The 17,929-nt window shown below is 36.0% G+C and overlaps 1 protein-coding gene and 1 non-coding gene across 2 annotated transcripts in view; one reads left to right on the forward strand and one right to left on the reverse strand.

Moving 5' to 3' along the window:
• LOC134527798 (DNA replication licensing factor Mcm6) overlaps nucleotides 1-17,929 on the forward strand; it is a 67,085-nt gene that overhangs the window by 1,135 nt on the left and 48,021 nt on the right. The window contains exons 2-6 of the mRNA XM_063360744.1: nucleotides 6,604-6,747; nucleotides 7,664-7,928; nucleotides 10,075-10,223; nucleotides 11,067-11,322; nucleotides 11,937-12,108. Of these exons, the coding sequence (XP_063216814.1) occupies nucleotides 6,604-6,747; nucleotides 7,664-7,928; nucleotides 10,075-10,223; nucleotides 11,067-11,322; nucleotides 11,937-12,108 (986 nt within the window). The remainder of the gene's footprint in view (nucleotides 1-6,603; nucleotides 6,748-7,663; nucleotides 7,929-10,074; nucleotides 10,224-11,066; nucleotides 11,323-11,936; nucleotides 12,109-17,929) is intronic.
• LOC134528655 (small nucleolar RNA U3) lies at nucleotides 12,184-12,336 on the reverse strand. Its single transcript, XR_010074410.1, has one exon. It is a non-coding gene; the product is annotated as a small nucleolar RNA U3 (small nucleolar RNA).

Genomic DNA, 17,929 nt, shown 5'->3' on the forward strand with positions numbered 1-17,929 from the left:
AAAGATATTTAAGCTTCAAAAACGTGTTATTAGAATTATTTATAATCTTAGTAAGACAGATTCTTGTAGGCCTATTTTCCTGAATAACAAACTCTTAACATTTCCAGCCATTTATATATATTCGGTTGTCATTTATGTAATTCAAAATATTAAGTATGTAAAGAATAATGAAATACATAATCACTTTACCAGATCCATTTATAAGAATCATATTCCTTTTCATTCAACAAAAAAATACGAATTGAACCCTTTTTACATGGGCCTTAAACTAATAAATGTTCTACCGATATCCCTGTTAAATACAGCATCCCAATCACATACCATATTTAAACGACATCTCAAAGATTACCTACTACGAATAGCTCCATACTCTGTCAATGAATTCCTCAGTGCATCTACATAAATTGCTGCATTGTTTTATATTATCATTTTTTATTGTATCATATATTATTGTGTTATAATGTATTTTTTTTTTTATATATTGTTTTGTTAGTGTATTATGATGTTGTATTTTATTTATAATGTTGCTGACAAACCCGGACATATGTACTGTCAAATATAGGACGCTAATAAATGAAATGAAATGAAAATGAAATGAAACTATAACCATGGTGTTTGGAAGCTTTTCTGTGAATTGGGACTAGTCTAGAATACGTTAGTAAAACAATATTGATGTCACCAATATGACAGCACTGACGTCTTTTAGCACCCCTACATTCTAACGGGGTTTTGGGACCAGAACATTCACAAACTTGTTTCACACAAAAAAAATTTTTTGTTATGAAACTAACCATCGGGTATCATATTATGTACTACAGTCCTACCTATTATTGTATAGAAGATGATTTGCCGGTTTAGTGTATTTTGTATAACAACTTATTTATTATTTTTAGTTTAATGTTTTTAGTATCTTAATGTTTACCGGCTGAAGTATACAATATCCGAGAAATTTAAATCCTAGTAGAAATAAAAAACAAAATATATAAATGTGGTATCATGAAATATATTAAACCAGGTGGGATTGTAGTATAGAATACAATACCGTAGACCGGGGTGACTTTGGCTTGTTTTTTGCCACTACTTTATTTTTGAAATAAAAGTATGAAATAATATATTTAAAGTAACATTTTATTCTTACAGTAGGAATTCTGTGGAATCAATTTCACAGTGTTACCTATGTCCTTTTTTAAAATTTTCCCTTAAGTTTATTAATTTTTTTAAATAATTGGATAAAGTCACCTTGAGGTGGGGTGACTTTATCCCAACAATTGAAATCTTACATGCGAGACAAAGTGATCCTTTCAGTTGGTGGAACAATGTTTATTAACCTAAGTAAACATGCTTGTGAGGCAAGAATACATAATTATAACTTTAAATGATATAATTGTAGGTATTCAGAAAATTTTACAAAGACACTGACAATTTAAAAAAATATATATTTGCTGATAAATTATACCAATATAAATAACACATCAGAATGAATAACAGCGAATAAAGAATGCCATATTCAGAAGAAGAAAATTTCACTCAAAAATATTAAGTTGGGGAACCAAGAATATATTATTCCTCCTTTTTGAGACTGGTTTAGGTGGTGGTATTTTCTTCAAAAAGCTATCCCAGTCGTAGTGCATCTCATCTTTGTGTTTTGGCTGATGCCATGATGTTTTCCTTTTCAAGGCATTCGACTGTGGGACCATCGTTGTCGATTTGCACAATTTTTCCAGGGTACTTGTTGCCATTGTACAGCACGATCACAAAGTCATCAATTGCACAAATGTCTTCAATTTTTTGCTGCTGTGTTGTCTTCTTTTGTTGCGGAGTAGAGTCATTGGAATCATCTTCAGAAGAATAAATGCTAGCAGAAAACTAATTTATGACCATTTCAGAGTCTTCATCTGACGAGTCTTCAGAGATGAGTCGCTGAGCTCTTCTCTTCCCTGATGTGGATGGTTGTGGTGGTGCTGAAACAGAAGGCAAGGCAGCACATCAACAACACTAATGCTTCGTCCAGGAGTTATAGTGAGCTTCCTTCTTCTCTGGCGAGGTGCATCACCAATTATCTCCTTCCTTTTGGACTCAAATGATACCATGAAAGCAGCACCTATCAAATCAGGGTCTACTGCATCAGGATTTGGAAGCCTTTCAAGCAACTTCTGCTTGCTGAGTGGGTAAATGCCATATTTCTCAAAGCCTGCTTGAAGGTTTGCTGCAATGCTCACCACCAAATGTAGCATCACTTTCTTCAGCAGTGCTGGTAAGTTTTCTTTGGGAATAGTGGCATATTTGTGTCCTTCTAATGTCTCCCGCCATCTGATAATATCTTGCGCCAGGCACGCTTCATCGGGGCAAACACAGCCACGTCAAGTGGTTGCGCAATATGTGTTGCATTGGGGGGCAAACATATGAATTTGATATTTTTCTCTTTACAAATCTTCAAAACATCCATGCTGTTGTGTGAAAAATGTTTGTCACCAACAAGAACTAGGGGTCCTTGTAAGTGCCTCACAGCAGGAAGAAACAATGACTGAAACCAATCCTCGAAAATTGTTGAATCAAACCAACCAGATTTTGACCAGTTGTATCTTGCTCCACTTGAACGACCAACAATCCAGGATGACCACATGTGTTCAGCTTTAAAAACTATATAGGGTCATTCCATATGAAATCAACCAGAGGCCTTAACCTCTACACCTTAGATTTTCATGTTTTTTTGTATATTGGTAATATCAACTAAATACATTATAAATATATTTTTTCTAAAAAAAAATTTTGAGTAGTTTTTTTTGTATAAATTTTTGAAAATTGCAAAAATAGCCCTTTTTAGCAATGTTTTGGATCACTCAAATACTTGTAGGTTTCCAACGAATGGTGCTAGAAGGCTGTTTGACAGCTCATTTTAAAGGTCATTGAATGGGCTTCAATTTGATATGTAACATGACCAACTTTGGAAAAAAATAATAATTTTTATTTGTTTTCAAAATTTTTAATATTGAATTTCTAAAAAACACCATTTTCGATTTTTTTTTAAAAAAAATTATTTTATTCCTACATATATTGGTTAGATTTGTGCCAAATTTCAAGGTGGAGAATCAATGGGATCATGAGTAAATAAAAATGAGAAGTTTAGTAGATGCTTAAGGGGGCATGGTAGATGAATAAATGCTTTAAGCATCAGTTGGACGTTATTGGTTTTTGGAAGACAACATTGAAAAACTGCAAAACAACAATCCTACATAATGTTATTTGCCAACTTTATTAGCAGACGTCCTAAAAAGACATTTCTCGAGCGTTGTTTCTTCCGCAGCAATTAAATGTTCGAAATTACCAAGGCAGAAGATTTGGCTTCAAGTAATCTTCAGTTTTTAATTAATGCATTTAGCTCTGGTATAGATACCATGCCGCCTTAAGAAATAGTTGCAGCAAGGAAGAGTAACATAATTTTACATAAAATTTTGACTTAGTAAAGTATTCAAATTTTATTTTTATAGACTAAAATTTTTTTACAAGTTATAAAACACGGATAACAAATCTTACCTTACATTGATCCAGTGTTCTGTGATTAAACATTTGATCAATATGATAAAACAGATGTAGCCTAAGTTCAAAGCACATGATCTTGCTGAAAGGATGTAGCCTAAGTTATAACTGACAAAACATGTTACTGTGAAATATGATAACTTTTGGTGGCTTGCATGTATATTGGCAAAAAATAATGAGAATAATGAAGTTAAAGTAAGTTTTTTACATCCCAAAGGACCTGCTGCTTCCTTTTTTTATCCAACACCAAGAGCCGATATACTAGACATTAGAACTGAAGATCTTCTTAAAAAGGTTGAACCTTGTACAGCAACTGGGAGAACTTTTACACTCACTAAAAAAGAGATTGTAGAGACATCACACCTGCTTGAACGAAGTATGCCACAACCTAAGTGAAAACTGTAAATAATTAAATATATACTAAACAGAGTTTTTTCATGAGCAATTATATGTTTTGTCAGTTATAACTTAAGCTACATCCTTTCAGCAAGATCATGTGCTTTGAACTTAGGCTACATCTGTTCAGCAAGATCACGTGCTTTGTATTATCATATTTATCAAATGTTTAATCAAAGAACACTGGATGAATGTAAGGTAAGATTTGTTATCCGTGTTTTATAATTTGTCAAAAATTTTTAGTCTATAAAAATAAAATTTGAATACTTTACTAAGTCAAAATTTTATGTAAAATTATGCTACTCTTCCTTGCTGCAACTATTTCTTAAGGCGGCATGGTATCTAAACCAGAGCTAAATGCATTAATTAAAAACTGAAGATTACTTGAAGCCAAAACTTCTGCCTTGGTAATTTCAAACATTTAATTGCTGCGGAAGAACAACGCTCGAGAAATGTCTTTTTAGGACGTCTGCTAATAAAGTTGGCAAATAACATTATGTAGGATTGTTGTTTTGCAGTTTTTCAATGTTGTCTTCCAAAAACCAATAACGTCCAACTGACGCTTAAAGCATTTATTCATCTACCATGCCCCCTTAAGCATCTACTAAACTTCTCATTTTTATTTACTCATGATCCCATTGATTCTCCACTTTGAAATTTGGCACAAATCTAACCAATATATGTAGGAATAACATACTTTTTTTTAAAAAAAAAAATCGAAAATGGTGTTTTTTAGAAATTCAATATTAAAAATTTTGAAAACAAATAAAATTTTTTTTTTTCCAAAGTTGGTCATGTTACATATCAAATTGAAGCCCATTCAATAACCTTTAAAATGAGCTGTCAAACAGCCTTCTAGCACCATTAGTTGGAAACCTACAAGTATTTGAGTGATCCAAAACATTGCTAAAAAGGGCTATTTTTGCAATTTTCGAAAATTTATACAAAAAAAACTACTCAAAATTTTTTTTTAGAAAAAATATATTTATAATGTATTTAGTTGATATTACCAATATACAAAAAATCATATAAATCTGAAACATGAAGTTTCTAAATTAATTTTTCTTTGGTTGATTTGATATGGAATGACTCTATATGGAGGTAGCAGCTTTCCCTCTGCACTCCCACAAAACATCACTGATGTTGATGTTTTGCTGAAGTTGCAAACTCGATCAGGGTACTTCATGCCCCTCCTGCAAATAGCTTTTTTGTTTCCAGGATTGTCGGTAAGGTTGTACTCATCATAATTCCAGATATTAGATGGTGGAACACCATCTATCTCCTGTTTCGAATGGTCAATGTAATTTGATAATGTTTCGGCTGAAACACCTGCCCTTGCCCTCTTTACATTCTGAGCTATTCGAACGCTGACCTCATGGTGATCCCTTATTAATCGCTTTACCCAATCTGCCCCTGGTGTGTTGTCTTTAAAGCAAGAAATATTTGCCCCCTTCTTGTTTATGTACTGCTTGACCATTTGTCAGAAATCATCTTCAGTCACAGGGAAACCAAATTCTGACAATTTAATCAGGTGTTGAACAAAAATTTCCTCCTCATTGTCAGAAAATACTTTCTGACCCCCCACAGTTCTTCCATGCTTGTACTTTAATTTATTTTTTAATGTGGCTATAGGAATTTTGTACATATTTGAGGCTTTTCGTTGGCTGACAGTGCCATTTCTCACTGCATGAAGGCATTTTTCAAGTGTCTCTGAGGTGTAGTTGCAGTAGTTCCTACTTCCCACTTTTTTTTGTACACACGTGGTATTTTATGATGTCACTTCTTCTGCAACAGTAAAGTAATAAATTATGAAATAATAAAGTTATTGTTCATGTAGAATGCACACATTACACAAAGAAATATTCTTTAAAAATGTAATTAAAAAATTATCAGTAAGGGTGACTTTGTCTAAGGACAAAGACACCCCAAATAGCTATTTTAAAGACATATTTTTGGTTAAAGACTAGTATGACAAACAAGTGAAAGAACAAATGAAAATGTGTTACTAAAACCTTAAGTCAAACAAATAAATAATGGAATTAAACACTTACCAAGCCCACAGCATTATAACTAGGTTAAACGGCAGATAAAAGTATCAGATAAAAAAAATCCATGCAATGTAACAAGTAAGTAAACAAGCAGTATTACCAACATAAAAAAATATTATTTTTGGGACTCATATATATTTTTCACTTAGTAGTTTGTGTATATATCGAACACATGAATAATAAATATTAATTAACATAATAAGTATTAAATTAGTTGAATTTAAACTTTTTTCTTTATGTGGTATAAAGTCACCTCAGGGTGGACACCCGGTTTTACGGTACCGTAGTTAATATATGAACTGTATTGTAGTCTCTACTAGAAAATGTAGAGGTATAGTAGTATAGAATACAATACCGTAGGTAATATATGAAATGTATCGTACGTACTCTATATTAGAATATGTAGGGCTGTGGAACAGTATCAATATATTAAAATATATATTAAATACCACGTTGAGTACCTTTAGGTATGAATTTACTAGTCACCTAACCACTCCAGTATTTTCCTGAAGAGATCACGGGAAACTGGAATCAGGATGGCGGAATGATGATTTGAACCCGCACCCCTGGAATGAGAGTCCAGTACGTACCTTCTACTGCACTGTTGTTATCCATGTTCCAGGTATAAAGAAGACGGGAGAATCAAGTACCTGCAGGGTGCAAAGGACTTGAAGACACCGGAACGGAGCACCTTGGAGGTTAACTTTGAAGATGTCGACAAGTACAATCCCAACCTTTCCACGTCAATCATTGAAGAATACTATAGGTAGAGCTCTTTTGGTGACATCTAGTGTTTGAAATGTGTTTATGCTTAGTAATTTTTCTAAATGAGTGTTAAATTTGAATAAAACATAATAAGACTGTTTTAAGATGTTTGTTGTTGACATTAAAAAGATTATATGAGGTACACTTTATTCAATATAAGGTGGTACTTTATTTTTTTTAAGGGTACTGCTAGAAACTTTCAGACATTGACAACTGAACATTTTTATAAAATTAACAAAAAATTATTGTATGTTTGGTGCTACATGAATCCATTATTTTTGTTCTTTATGTTACAATACTCTGCTGTTCCTGCAACGCCTGTCTAAAAGTTGCACCATATCTTGAACAAAGAAAATACAGTGCCTAGTAGATTCAGCCTTGGTCTGATAAACTATCTGCTCTTTGATGTCTTAACCCTGAAGATGCCTGCTGTAGTGTGAAGCGATACGTCAGTAAGTAATATCTGCCACTTTGACATGGCTCAGCCACATAACCAAAGAGCTGCAGTAGAGTCCCGTTTATATGACTACATAGATGGAATCACCCTGTCCGGATTGTTTAAAGTGCTTTAAAATGCACATAATCCAAGTTTTAGATTGGTAAAACTACTAAAAACCATGCTTTTTTTCTCTCCTCATAAAGACAACTTTTCCTGCAGCTTAAGTTTCGTTTTAAAACTATTGTGTACATAGACATAAGTTTCTAACCTATGAACTGTTGTAGGATTAACAAAACAAAAAAAAATCCTGCTTTTGTTTGTTAATCCCTTTTGTTTTAACAGAGTTCCCGGCAAGCAAGGTCCAGATTAGCATTACTATACTGTACTTCGAGTAAATAAAAATTGGCCAGATGGCTGTAAAAATTTATCTGTAGTTGGTTTTCACTGTTGCTGTGTGGTTTGTTACCCTTATGCGCAGGATCTACCCATACCTGTGCCAGGCGCTGGCCAACTTTGCGCGTGACCACGGCGACGCCGTCAAAGACAAGGAGTATTACGTGAGCTTTGTGGACGTGCCGACGCGGCACAAGGTCCGCGACCTCACCACCACGAAGGTGGGCACGCTGGTGCGCATATCAGGACAGGTGGTGCGCACACACCCCGTGCACCCAGAGCTCGTGTCGGGCACGTTCGTCTGCCTGGACTGCCAGACCGTCGTCAAGGACGTGGAGCAGCAGTTTAAGGTGCGTCTGTTCGTACCACCCTCTCCACTCTGCTCCCCTCTTCTGTCTCTTCTCCCCTCATACAGCTTCTCCCTCTCCACCACTCACTTCTTCCTTTCTTGTCTCCATCTCTCTTCACCATTCTTCTGCCAAACTTGGTTGGAATGTTCCACTCCTTACTAAGCTTTAATATAAAGTGGATAAGGTGCAATTTTAAGACAATGGATGTACAATCCAAGGGACTCAATTACCTAATCTCGATCCAGCTGTCCTGATGTTGGTTCTCAACTGCTTCCTACGGTCACCTCTGGCAGATGCCGGGCCAGTGTCTTAACGTTGACTTCGGCTGTGTTTTGCTCTGTATGAAGCTTTGACTGAGCAAATCAATTTGAAGCTGTTTAGGATAAGTATTCGGCTTCAGAAGAAAATTTTATATTAAATTAGTTTGGAACTTCAAATGTGATTCTCAAAATTTGAATCAGGAAAAGCCTTTAGAAACAGGCTTCTTCAGTTACTTGCAGTTTTAATGTAATGCATATGTAGTGTCATCCTACCAGGATCTTTATGCTAATTTATGATAGATAAATTGTTGTTTCTATGAAAAATGTTGGACTATATTAATTTTAATGAATTTGTGAGAGTTTATAATATAGCTAAATTTTATCTCTACGTGTTAGTTTTCATAATGAAGAAAAATTCTTTCAATCTACACATTCCCACTAACCAGTTATTTCTTTTTTAAATCTCTTATTTCAGTATTCTATCAACTGATTTTAATAAAACATTCTTAAGAAAAATATTTAAGACTTTATTTGATCTTGCAAATTTTTTAAATATTGGTTTTGACATTTTCTTCACATCTTAAACCAGTGTTACCAGGATGCTAGAGACGAAGCAACAAGGCAGGCAAGTTAGCCCGGCTCGCCGGCCAGCGGGTGGTCCAGGGGAGGCCCCACCTCCCGGACATAAGTAGCACCCGTCACTCCACTACATGTTTAATGGATTAGAGCGGTGCCTGTATGTCTCTCTCGAGTGTTCAGCCTGTGCCTCAAGCCCTGTCTGTGTGAAGTGGTGTAATTAGGACATCATTGTTCTTACATCTTAGTGTGTTAAGTCGACTTTGATGACGCGTCAGTTCAAAGGGCTACGAGACTTTTTCAGAGCAGGGCTGAGAGGTATATAAGTGGCGAAGCAGTGAATTAAAGAGGGTGAGTGATCCCTTGGCAAGCTATAAGCGGACTTTGTGTGCGAAGGTTGGTGCAATGGGGACTGTTTCGCAGCATGGGCGAGCGAATAGTGCAAAACAGTGTATTGGGAACTATGTGCGTGGTAAGAGATGAACATTATGAGAGAGACACTGTTGAGCGGAGCTCTTGTGGGGGGAGTGAATAGTGGACTTAATAAAAGTTTGATTACTGTTTGGACAGAATTAAATTGTTATAATTTAAATAATATAGTAAAAATTAGTAAATAAATAAAACTCTAGTTAATTAGTTGGACTGTCCTTTCTAGACCTTTTTTTCCCCACTTGTTACATCAGTATTTGCACAGGCGTGATTGAGTTCTTCTCCAAGTTTCCCAGAACCGTGAAGCTGAGTCAAGGCTAGGTCCTTGAAATGCTTTCATTTTGTAGCGTGTTGTGCCAAGGCTTGGAGAAGACATCACATTGATTTTGGCCTTAAAACACGTCATGAATTATTAATGATTGTTAATATAGTTGTAGAGCCCCATTTAACATTATTATAAGTGGTCAGTAGTAGTTATTAGGTATTTTACTACTTTTTCCCAGGAATTGACTAAGGAGTGTGTACATACACGGTATCTACTGAAAATTTTAAAGTATTTACATTTATGAACATTTTATTGACTTATGTTTTAAATGTTCTATGAATATTTGACATTTTTATATTAACTCATATTATTATTTGGCCCTGGAATCCTGGAATTTGTTCATTTTCACCCTTGTATTTTTCCTTAAAAAAACCTTGAAAGTACAACTAAAACACATGTTAAAAAAATCCAAGTGTGTATCAATCTCCTATAATAACCTTCCTGTTGAAGAGGAATGTTGTTAAACAATAAGTTTACTAATTCACTGCAGGTGTGGAGCTTTTTTTTTGTGTGGAGGGACAGCTATGCATGTGTGTGCGATAGTGCGTGTGTGCAGTTCACGAACCCGACCATCTGCCGCAACCCGGTCTGCAGCAACCGGCGCCGCTTCTTGCTCGACACGGACAAGTCCCTTTTTGTGGACTTCCAAAAAGTGAGGATCCAGGAGACACAGGCAGAGCTGCCACGCGGATGTGTCCCTCGCAGGTGACTGCATAGACTTGTGTAGCATAATTAGCATTATAGAAAAATCCTGAAATAGTCCTGGAATTGTTTCACCAGGTATTTGAAGTCATCCAGTATTTCATTGCAAATCAGTTTACTTTTAATAGTAAAACATTATTTTATTTTGTTTTAATATAAATAATTTAAATTGTGTTTTATTTTGCTGTGTTTTTATCAGGTTACTTGAATAAAAGGTTTTATTAAAGTAGTTTAACTGTATCATTAAGCATGACATGTAGTAAAGGTTGGTTTCATCAACAACATTTTTTAAAATGTATTAAATCAATATAACTTTAACTGGATAAAATTTTGAACTTAATTTTTTTATTTCTGTAAAATAGCACTCCTTCACATTAAGTAATTTAAATGCTTTATATTCACAAATAATTTTTTTTCTTAGTTCTATTTATTTATTGTGATCAAAGTGTGTAAATTCTTTTATATAAATGTTTTTTTTTGTTTCAAAATGCATACAATTAGTTTTTGAGTAATTTGTTTGTGTGTACATCACATGATAAACTGAAAAAATTGAGATTTGTTTATTAGTAAAAAGTAGACTGCATATGATTTGAATTTGTTTGGTATTTAAAACGACAGTAAATTACTGTTAAGGGGTCGCTATAATGTACTTTGAAATTTAGACTTGTTAACGGAGAAAACATATTAAAAGGGTAAAATGTGTACTTAAAGTGGTAAATTTTGACAATTTACTATGCAAGATATTTTCTTAAGATTTGTTTTATCGTATAAAATTCCTGACTTTGTGTTTGTGAAACCAGTCCCAAGGGAATCAAGATCACAGAGAGTGTTTTGTTATGTTGGCAGCGTGGAAGTGATCCTGCGCGGGGAGACGGTGGAGTGCGTGCAGGCGGGCGACACCTACGACTTCACGGGCACGCTCATTGTGGTGCCCGACGTGGGCGCCCTGTCGTTGCCTGGAGCCAAGGCTGAGACGGGCTCACGCCACAAGGCGGGTGACAACCAGGCGGAGGGCGTGCGTGGCCTCAAGGCACTTGGGGTGCGCGAGTTACACTACCGCCTGGCCTTCCTCGCCTGCTCCGTGCAGGCCACCAACCCACGCGTGAGTTCCCGCAATCCCCCTCGACGGCACGGTGCGCGCTGCATCTACATTCACTGTACGGTTATGACCCTGGACTCATGTTTCAGAGGATTTGGATTGAATTCTAGTCCATTCACCCTGATTTTAGTTTCCAATGGTTTTTCCAAAGTTACTCAAGTCGAATGCTTGCATGATTACCTGCCATGGGTCAGGGAATAACAGTATGACTTGTAGTAAGGAGTTATGCCAGTATTTCATCGAGAGTGATAGTGGGAAACCATGGATGCTGGCAGAAGATTCCAACCCGGTTCCTTCCAAGTGTGAGTGCAATTTTCAACCTTTGCGCCTCCTCACTTGATGATTTTTGTAAATGTTCCTCTGAACTTGGCAACTAGAAGTACAGAATTCACCTAACTCTTTTAAGACTCTCCAGTTTTGTCACTTTCTTAGTTCAGTGGCATTCTACATTTTCTGAATTCATTGATTTTGAAAAATCACAAATTTATCCTAAAGAATAGCAATTTTCGCATACCCTGATGTGTGACAATAGGAAACATCCATCAAAAAGATTATTGCTTAGTTTATGCTCTTTGTGGAGGTGTTTTAGTCTTGTTAGCCGGCACTCGTGTGTGCAGTTTGGAGGCTCCGACCTAATGATGGAGGAGGTGACGGCAGAGGTTATGAAGGAGCAGATGACAGACGCCGAGTGGAACAAGGTGTACGAGATGAGCCGAGACAGGAACCTGTACCAGAACCTGGTTAAGAGCCTGTTCCCGTCCATACACGGAAATGAGGAAGTCAAGCGAGGTACTGTGCAATCCCAAAGTGATGTATTGGCATGATATTGAGGGGGAGAGATAATGCTTTAGCCTCAGAAGTGTAGCTGTTGCGTATAGGTCACATCTTTAATTTTGGACATAAAAATCTTAACATATCTAAACAATATGCCTCATCATCACGGCTGAAATCCACTCGAAAGTTTAGAGAAGAATAAAAGACATATACTACAGAAATGATCCTGTGAAGTATAGTCTTCAGTAGTGTTTCATAGATACAAGTGAAGTGTTTGTGTTTTGTGTCTCAGCATATTGCAGAGTAAGAAATATGGCAGTGGTGTTGACCCTTCTTCAGTATTGAACCAAAAAGAATTAATATGGTTGATAAGTATTTAAACTAAGATTGCATCTTTCGGTTTGTTTCTCTTCACGTTTAGGGCTCGACTTCAGCCGCTTTGTTTTGTTAGTTTGTTTTCACGGAATAATTTCTTACTAGGGATGGGCCGGTCGAATCCTCGAATCCTCGAATCCCACCGAATCTCTAGTATTCGAAAGATTCGAAATTCGAGGGAAAAGATTCGGGATTCGAGGAAAAAAATTGATGTAAATGTAGTACTTTAAAAACTTAAATGCTTACAATTTACTTGGCCTGTTTACGTTTTCCTTGGAACACATCCTATTGAGATACAGTAGAACCTCGTTAATACGTGATGGTCAGGACCGAGATAATCACGGATTACCGAATTTCACGGACTAGCGATTAAAAGCCCGGAAGGTCTTGTCAAGCTTCTCAGACACCGGCGTGCAGCTGGGTAAAGGCCGTTCAAGGTAAGGGCCGGCCGTCTTCGAATTAGTGTCTCGGCTTAAAAAAATACAGCACTGTCTAGCCATTAGTTCACGGTCATTTACAACAGCGGAAGAGAGAAAGATAAGATCGTGCTGACCTTGCACCCTCCCCCCCCTCCCCCTCGTACAGCCGAATGCCAGCCAGACACGTCACTCGCCAGGCGCCTGCCGTGCGCCAGGCGCCTGCCGTGCGTTGGCGGGCGGAAACAAACAAAGGGAGACGGGAAGCAGAAGTCAGGACATCCCCCTCAAGTTTAAAGAGTGACAAATGTGACAGCTGAAAGGGGGGGCGACACAAAGGGTCGGTACAAACAGCGTTGCAGAGTTTGGCGGCCCACGCGATGGCTTGTAGTGTTTGCCGGCCGCCGGCCCGCGTGACGTTAATTTTAAGCGCTGACAATTTTTACTTCTCTTTTTTTTCTTCTCTTTTAAATCGTCCCGGATTATCCGATTTCCCGAATTAGCGCATCACGGATTAACGAGGTTCTACTGTATTGTACTTTTAATTTGTTATTATATAAAAAAAATTATGAAGCATGTACTGATTTGGGAAACTTACTTTATATTCATGAACATGGATGCATTTGTATTTGTACACATGTATTTTAATCGCAATTCAATTTTAAATATTCTGATATACATTCTATTTATGAATTTTTTTAGGACCAAGTTTGATTTGTGTAGACTACCAACATTAAAATATGTATTATCTGAGAATTCCATGATGGCCAACCAATGAATTTGTTAGCCAATCATTTTGAGCAACATAAAAAATAACTAATATTAATATAAAAAATTTTAATGGGTAAACTAGAAAAAACACCCCGTCACTTTTAACTTAGGGCATATTAATCACTATGCTTTAGTGAGGCTTAATTTTATAAGACACACAACAATATTTCTTATGGCCTAAAACCATTGAAGACAAGATCTTTCAGTTTCCATTAAATATTTCAGGAAAGCGTTTACCTTCATTTGGGACTTTAAACAAATGTCAAGTTGGTAACTACAAAATATTGTTCCGTCGGATGTTGAATTTTGTTTTCCGATTTCCGTGTATACATGAATCACTGTACTCACAGATAATGCCTGAATGCCTTAAATCCACCAAGTCGGATTCTACAGCAATTGATGAAGTGACCAGATTCTTACGTGATCCTACAGTTAACCCAGAAATAAACATTCTCGAATACTGGAAAACTCAGTCTGCGTGTTCACCCAGGCTACATAAACTGTCCAAAAAATATTTGTGTTCACCACCTGCGACAGTGTTCTCTGAACGTTTGTTCAGCACTGCAGAAAACATATGTGACCAAAAACGGAATCGTCTTGATCCAGACCGTGTCAAAATACTTGTTTTTTTAAATAAAAATTTAAAGGGTTAAATAATTCTGCATAATGTTTAATTTTTTCTCTTAACTTATAAATTATTTTATAATTAACCCTTGAGAACTGGATTCGGATTCGAGGGGTGGATTCGAGGTACTGTTTGGGATTCGGATTCGAGATTCGGATTCGAGAAAAATGGGATTCGAACCATCACTATTTCTTACATAAGGTGACTTCTTCGTAATAAAGCAAGGTGGCACAGTGGGAAGACATGGGGGACCAGGGTTGAAATCCCAGACCTGCCAAGTGGTTTTTGACTTTCCCGAATTAATGCTGGACAAAAATTCAGGAATGATTCCCTAAAAATTGGTGTTTAGTAGAGACCTGAATAATTTTCGATCACAATAAACTAAAAAAAAAAAATCCAATTTGTGTTGCTTTGAAGTTGAAAGGTGATTTTCTATTTTTTTTAATATGTATTTTACACAAATTCTTAAACAAATACGCCCTCTTATATGAATGTTACATTTTCATGACTTTCTCCTCAAAAATTTCTTAAACTTTGCATTGTGGAGAAAACTTGCATAGAATAAAACTTTTCGAGATTCGAGAATTTAATTATGAACAAGAAAGGTGTGTACTAAATGTTTCATATCTGTAACCATTTTAATTTTATTGGCAAATCTCTAGGGATGTGCGAATCCTTGATTTTCAGTTCGGTTCGAATCCGATTTGAATCCCTGGCAATATTTGAGTTATGAATCCGATTCCGAATATTAAGCACAGAATAATTAAAAATAACTGATTAAATTAAAAATAATGTGTGTTCTCTTTTTTCTAACTGTAACTACTGGCAATTATTTACTACACTGAGATTGAAATGTTTATAATTAGGTAAACTTAATTAATAATAAACACTTTAAAATATTAAAACCAAAACATATTCGATTCTCGAACTCAATTGTAATAAACTGCACGCCACAGGGAAATCTCAGTTTTATAAATATTTCAGCAAACGAAACCATTTTTTCTCCAATAAATAGCCAAGACTTTTTTCTTGTAGGTATGTAATTGTTTTTAGTTTATAGTTAGCTATACAATGAAATTCGTAATTATAGTTTAAGCTCTCGAAATTCTTTTAATGTCACTGTGTTAATTATTTAATTTACATATCTTTCTTTGATACATCATATTATAAATACTTACGTAATAGTAGCCTAAATTTATTTTGCACTGCTAGTATTTTTGAGCAGTATGAAATTAATTTATAACTTTTGTGAATATTCGTAATGTTGTTCGAATCCATGTATGTACAACGATTCCGGGTTCGGGTAATTGTGGATTCGAACCGTACCTGAAAATATCGGGTACTCGCATATCCCTACAAATCTCCATACACTCTTCTGTGTATATGTTTTATTCTTCTTTCACTGTTGCTCCTAGCCCTTCCACCACTGAGAGCTATAGGAAGAGCTTAGTAGAAAAACTACATGCTCTGCCTCTAATCTGCAAAACTTTTGCCACTTTTGACTGCCTCTTGAACTGGCTAGAGTAGCAATTCTCAATTTTTTCGACCAGGGAACTTTATGATCGACTTTTCTTTTGGCGGAAACCCATCTCCTTCAAAGAAAGTTATTTGACAATAATTGTGCCTGCTTTATAGGACATTCGTCCTAACTCATGGAACCCCTGTGACCATGCCAGGGAACCCCAGGGAACCCCAGGGAACCACTGGGCTAGTGTGTGAAAGATGAGACAAGATAAGCATTGTGGGCTTGAGTGGGAGAGAAAGGGTGCAAATGGAGTTTGTTATAGAATAACTCCTCCCACTTCGTTCCACTTTCTCCCTTTGTCTATCAATGGTCGCCCCCTCCTCCGCTTCATTTTTATGACCAAGTGACCACATCTATTCCCACATTAGTTTTTATACTTTGATTTCTGAATGGCTATTCTTCTGCAGCAACTAAACTCAATTTTTTTTTTCCATTTCTGCCCTTCCTGTTGTAAATCACTCTGATAAAAATGGCACCAGAAAAGCTCTTATAAATGCTGCTAAACCAGAAAGATTCAAATTTTAAAGGTTTCACTATGCTTTCTTTTGATGCCTGTCCATAGCATTCAATATGAAAATTTCTCTGCACCTTAAGTATTAAAAGCTGTAATATAAGACATTTACAAAATAATATTTTTTAAAGTTAAAACAATCTCACTAGGTTATAATTTAATTTTTTTTTTTGGGATTCAAAGTCACTGAATAAAAGCATACAAAAAGTAAAATAATTTTGCTATTCCCAATTTTTAAAACCTAACACCACTTTTGAGAACAAATAACCTCCCTTTTTTTCCAAGTTTCTTAGGGTGTAACCTTCTCTAATGACCTCCCTGTGGGCGATTCGTTTTGCCACAGTGAAAAAAAACATAATAAATATCTTTTATTGCTCCTCTACCTAACCATTACAGTCTGTGTCTGTAGCAAATTTTGTTTTATTATGTATGTGGTTTTTTATATGTGACTTATTATGATGTAACCACTCAGAATACAAAATTGCCTCTGTAATCATGTTTTCAAAATACCATTTCATAAAAATCACAAATAAAAATTCAAAATATGCCGTAAGGCGTATGCTCTTCCAGCTTGCAATACAGCTTGTGTTTTATATTTCATGGTTTGACAGGGCATTTGATGCTGCACTATTTTACCTTTACAGTTTGCAGGATATTAGGTCATATTTATTGTTGGTTTTCATTTCGGCTTACATTACTTCTTTAGCCCCTGCCCCCTTCCAACCTTCAGGGGTACAACACTAAATGACATTAACAGTCAAAATTCAAAATTACTAAACATAAATGTAGCAAACTGCAGAGTAAATAGGGGAAAAATTTAACAGAGGGCAAAGTCAAGCCCTTTCAGAGAAAATAAGTGCAACAATACTTCTTACTGTATTATATTGAATTATATTTTAAAGTACAGCAATACTTTTATAGAACTGTACATTTGATGAAAATCTATAAAAAAATTAAATAGACAAGAACTAAGGTTTCAGTCTCTACAAATGTTCTTTGATTTGGGTGTGCCACTAATTTGCTTATTTTTATGTCTGTATGATTTGAGTCTCGGGACAACTCGTAAATGAAAATATTTCAAAATTGTACCTAGTTGAAATGATTGTGAAGTTGCAGGTTTCACACCAGCAGGTCTGGGAGGAAAAGCTATAACTGCAATCTAGTAAAAAAAATTAAGTTCCAAAGTTTGATTTTGTAAAAGCGTATTTGTGCAGCACACCTAGTGTAAAGATCCTGTTACTGCATCACGCCCACCTCCTTCCCACTACAGACACACAGCAGTTCCTGGCAGCGATTACACTGCGCACCCAGTTTGTTCCATGAGGCTCATTTACACCGAGTGCGCAATGCCTCATACTGCTAGCCACAAACAATGTCATGGAGTAGAGTACAAAAGCATAATAGCTGACTAGCTGTTATGCAAAAAATGTGAGTTCCATATTACTTTTAAAGTTTATGCAAACTGTTGAAATGCAAAAGTTCTGAACTGGTTTCTACTAAAAAAGCATGCCACGGATGTGTTTTGACACTCAGGTCTCATGATGATGCACTGCGCAGTGACGACTCCACTTCAGGTCTCCACGCATGCGCAGTGTGCATCACTCACGTGTCTC

This window comes from Bacillus rossius, chromosome 1, assembly GCF_032445375.1.
Source record: "Bacillus rossius redtenbacheri isolate Brsri chromosome 1, Brsri_v3, whole genome shotgun sequence".
Classification (NCBI taxonomy): domain Eukaryota; kingdom Metazoa; phylum Arthropoda; class Insecta; order Phasmatodea; family Bacillidae; genus Bacillus; species Bacillus rossius.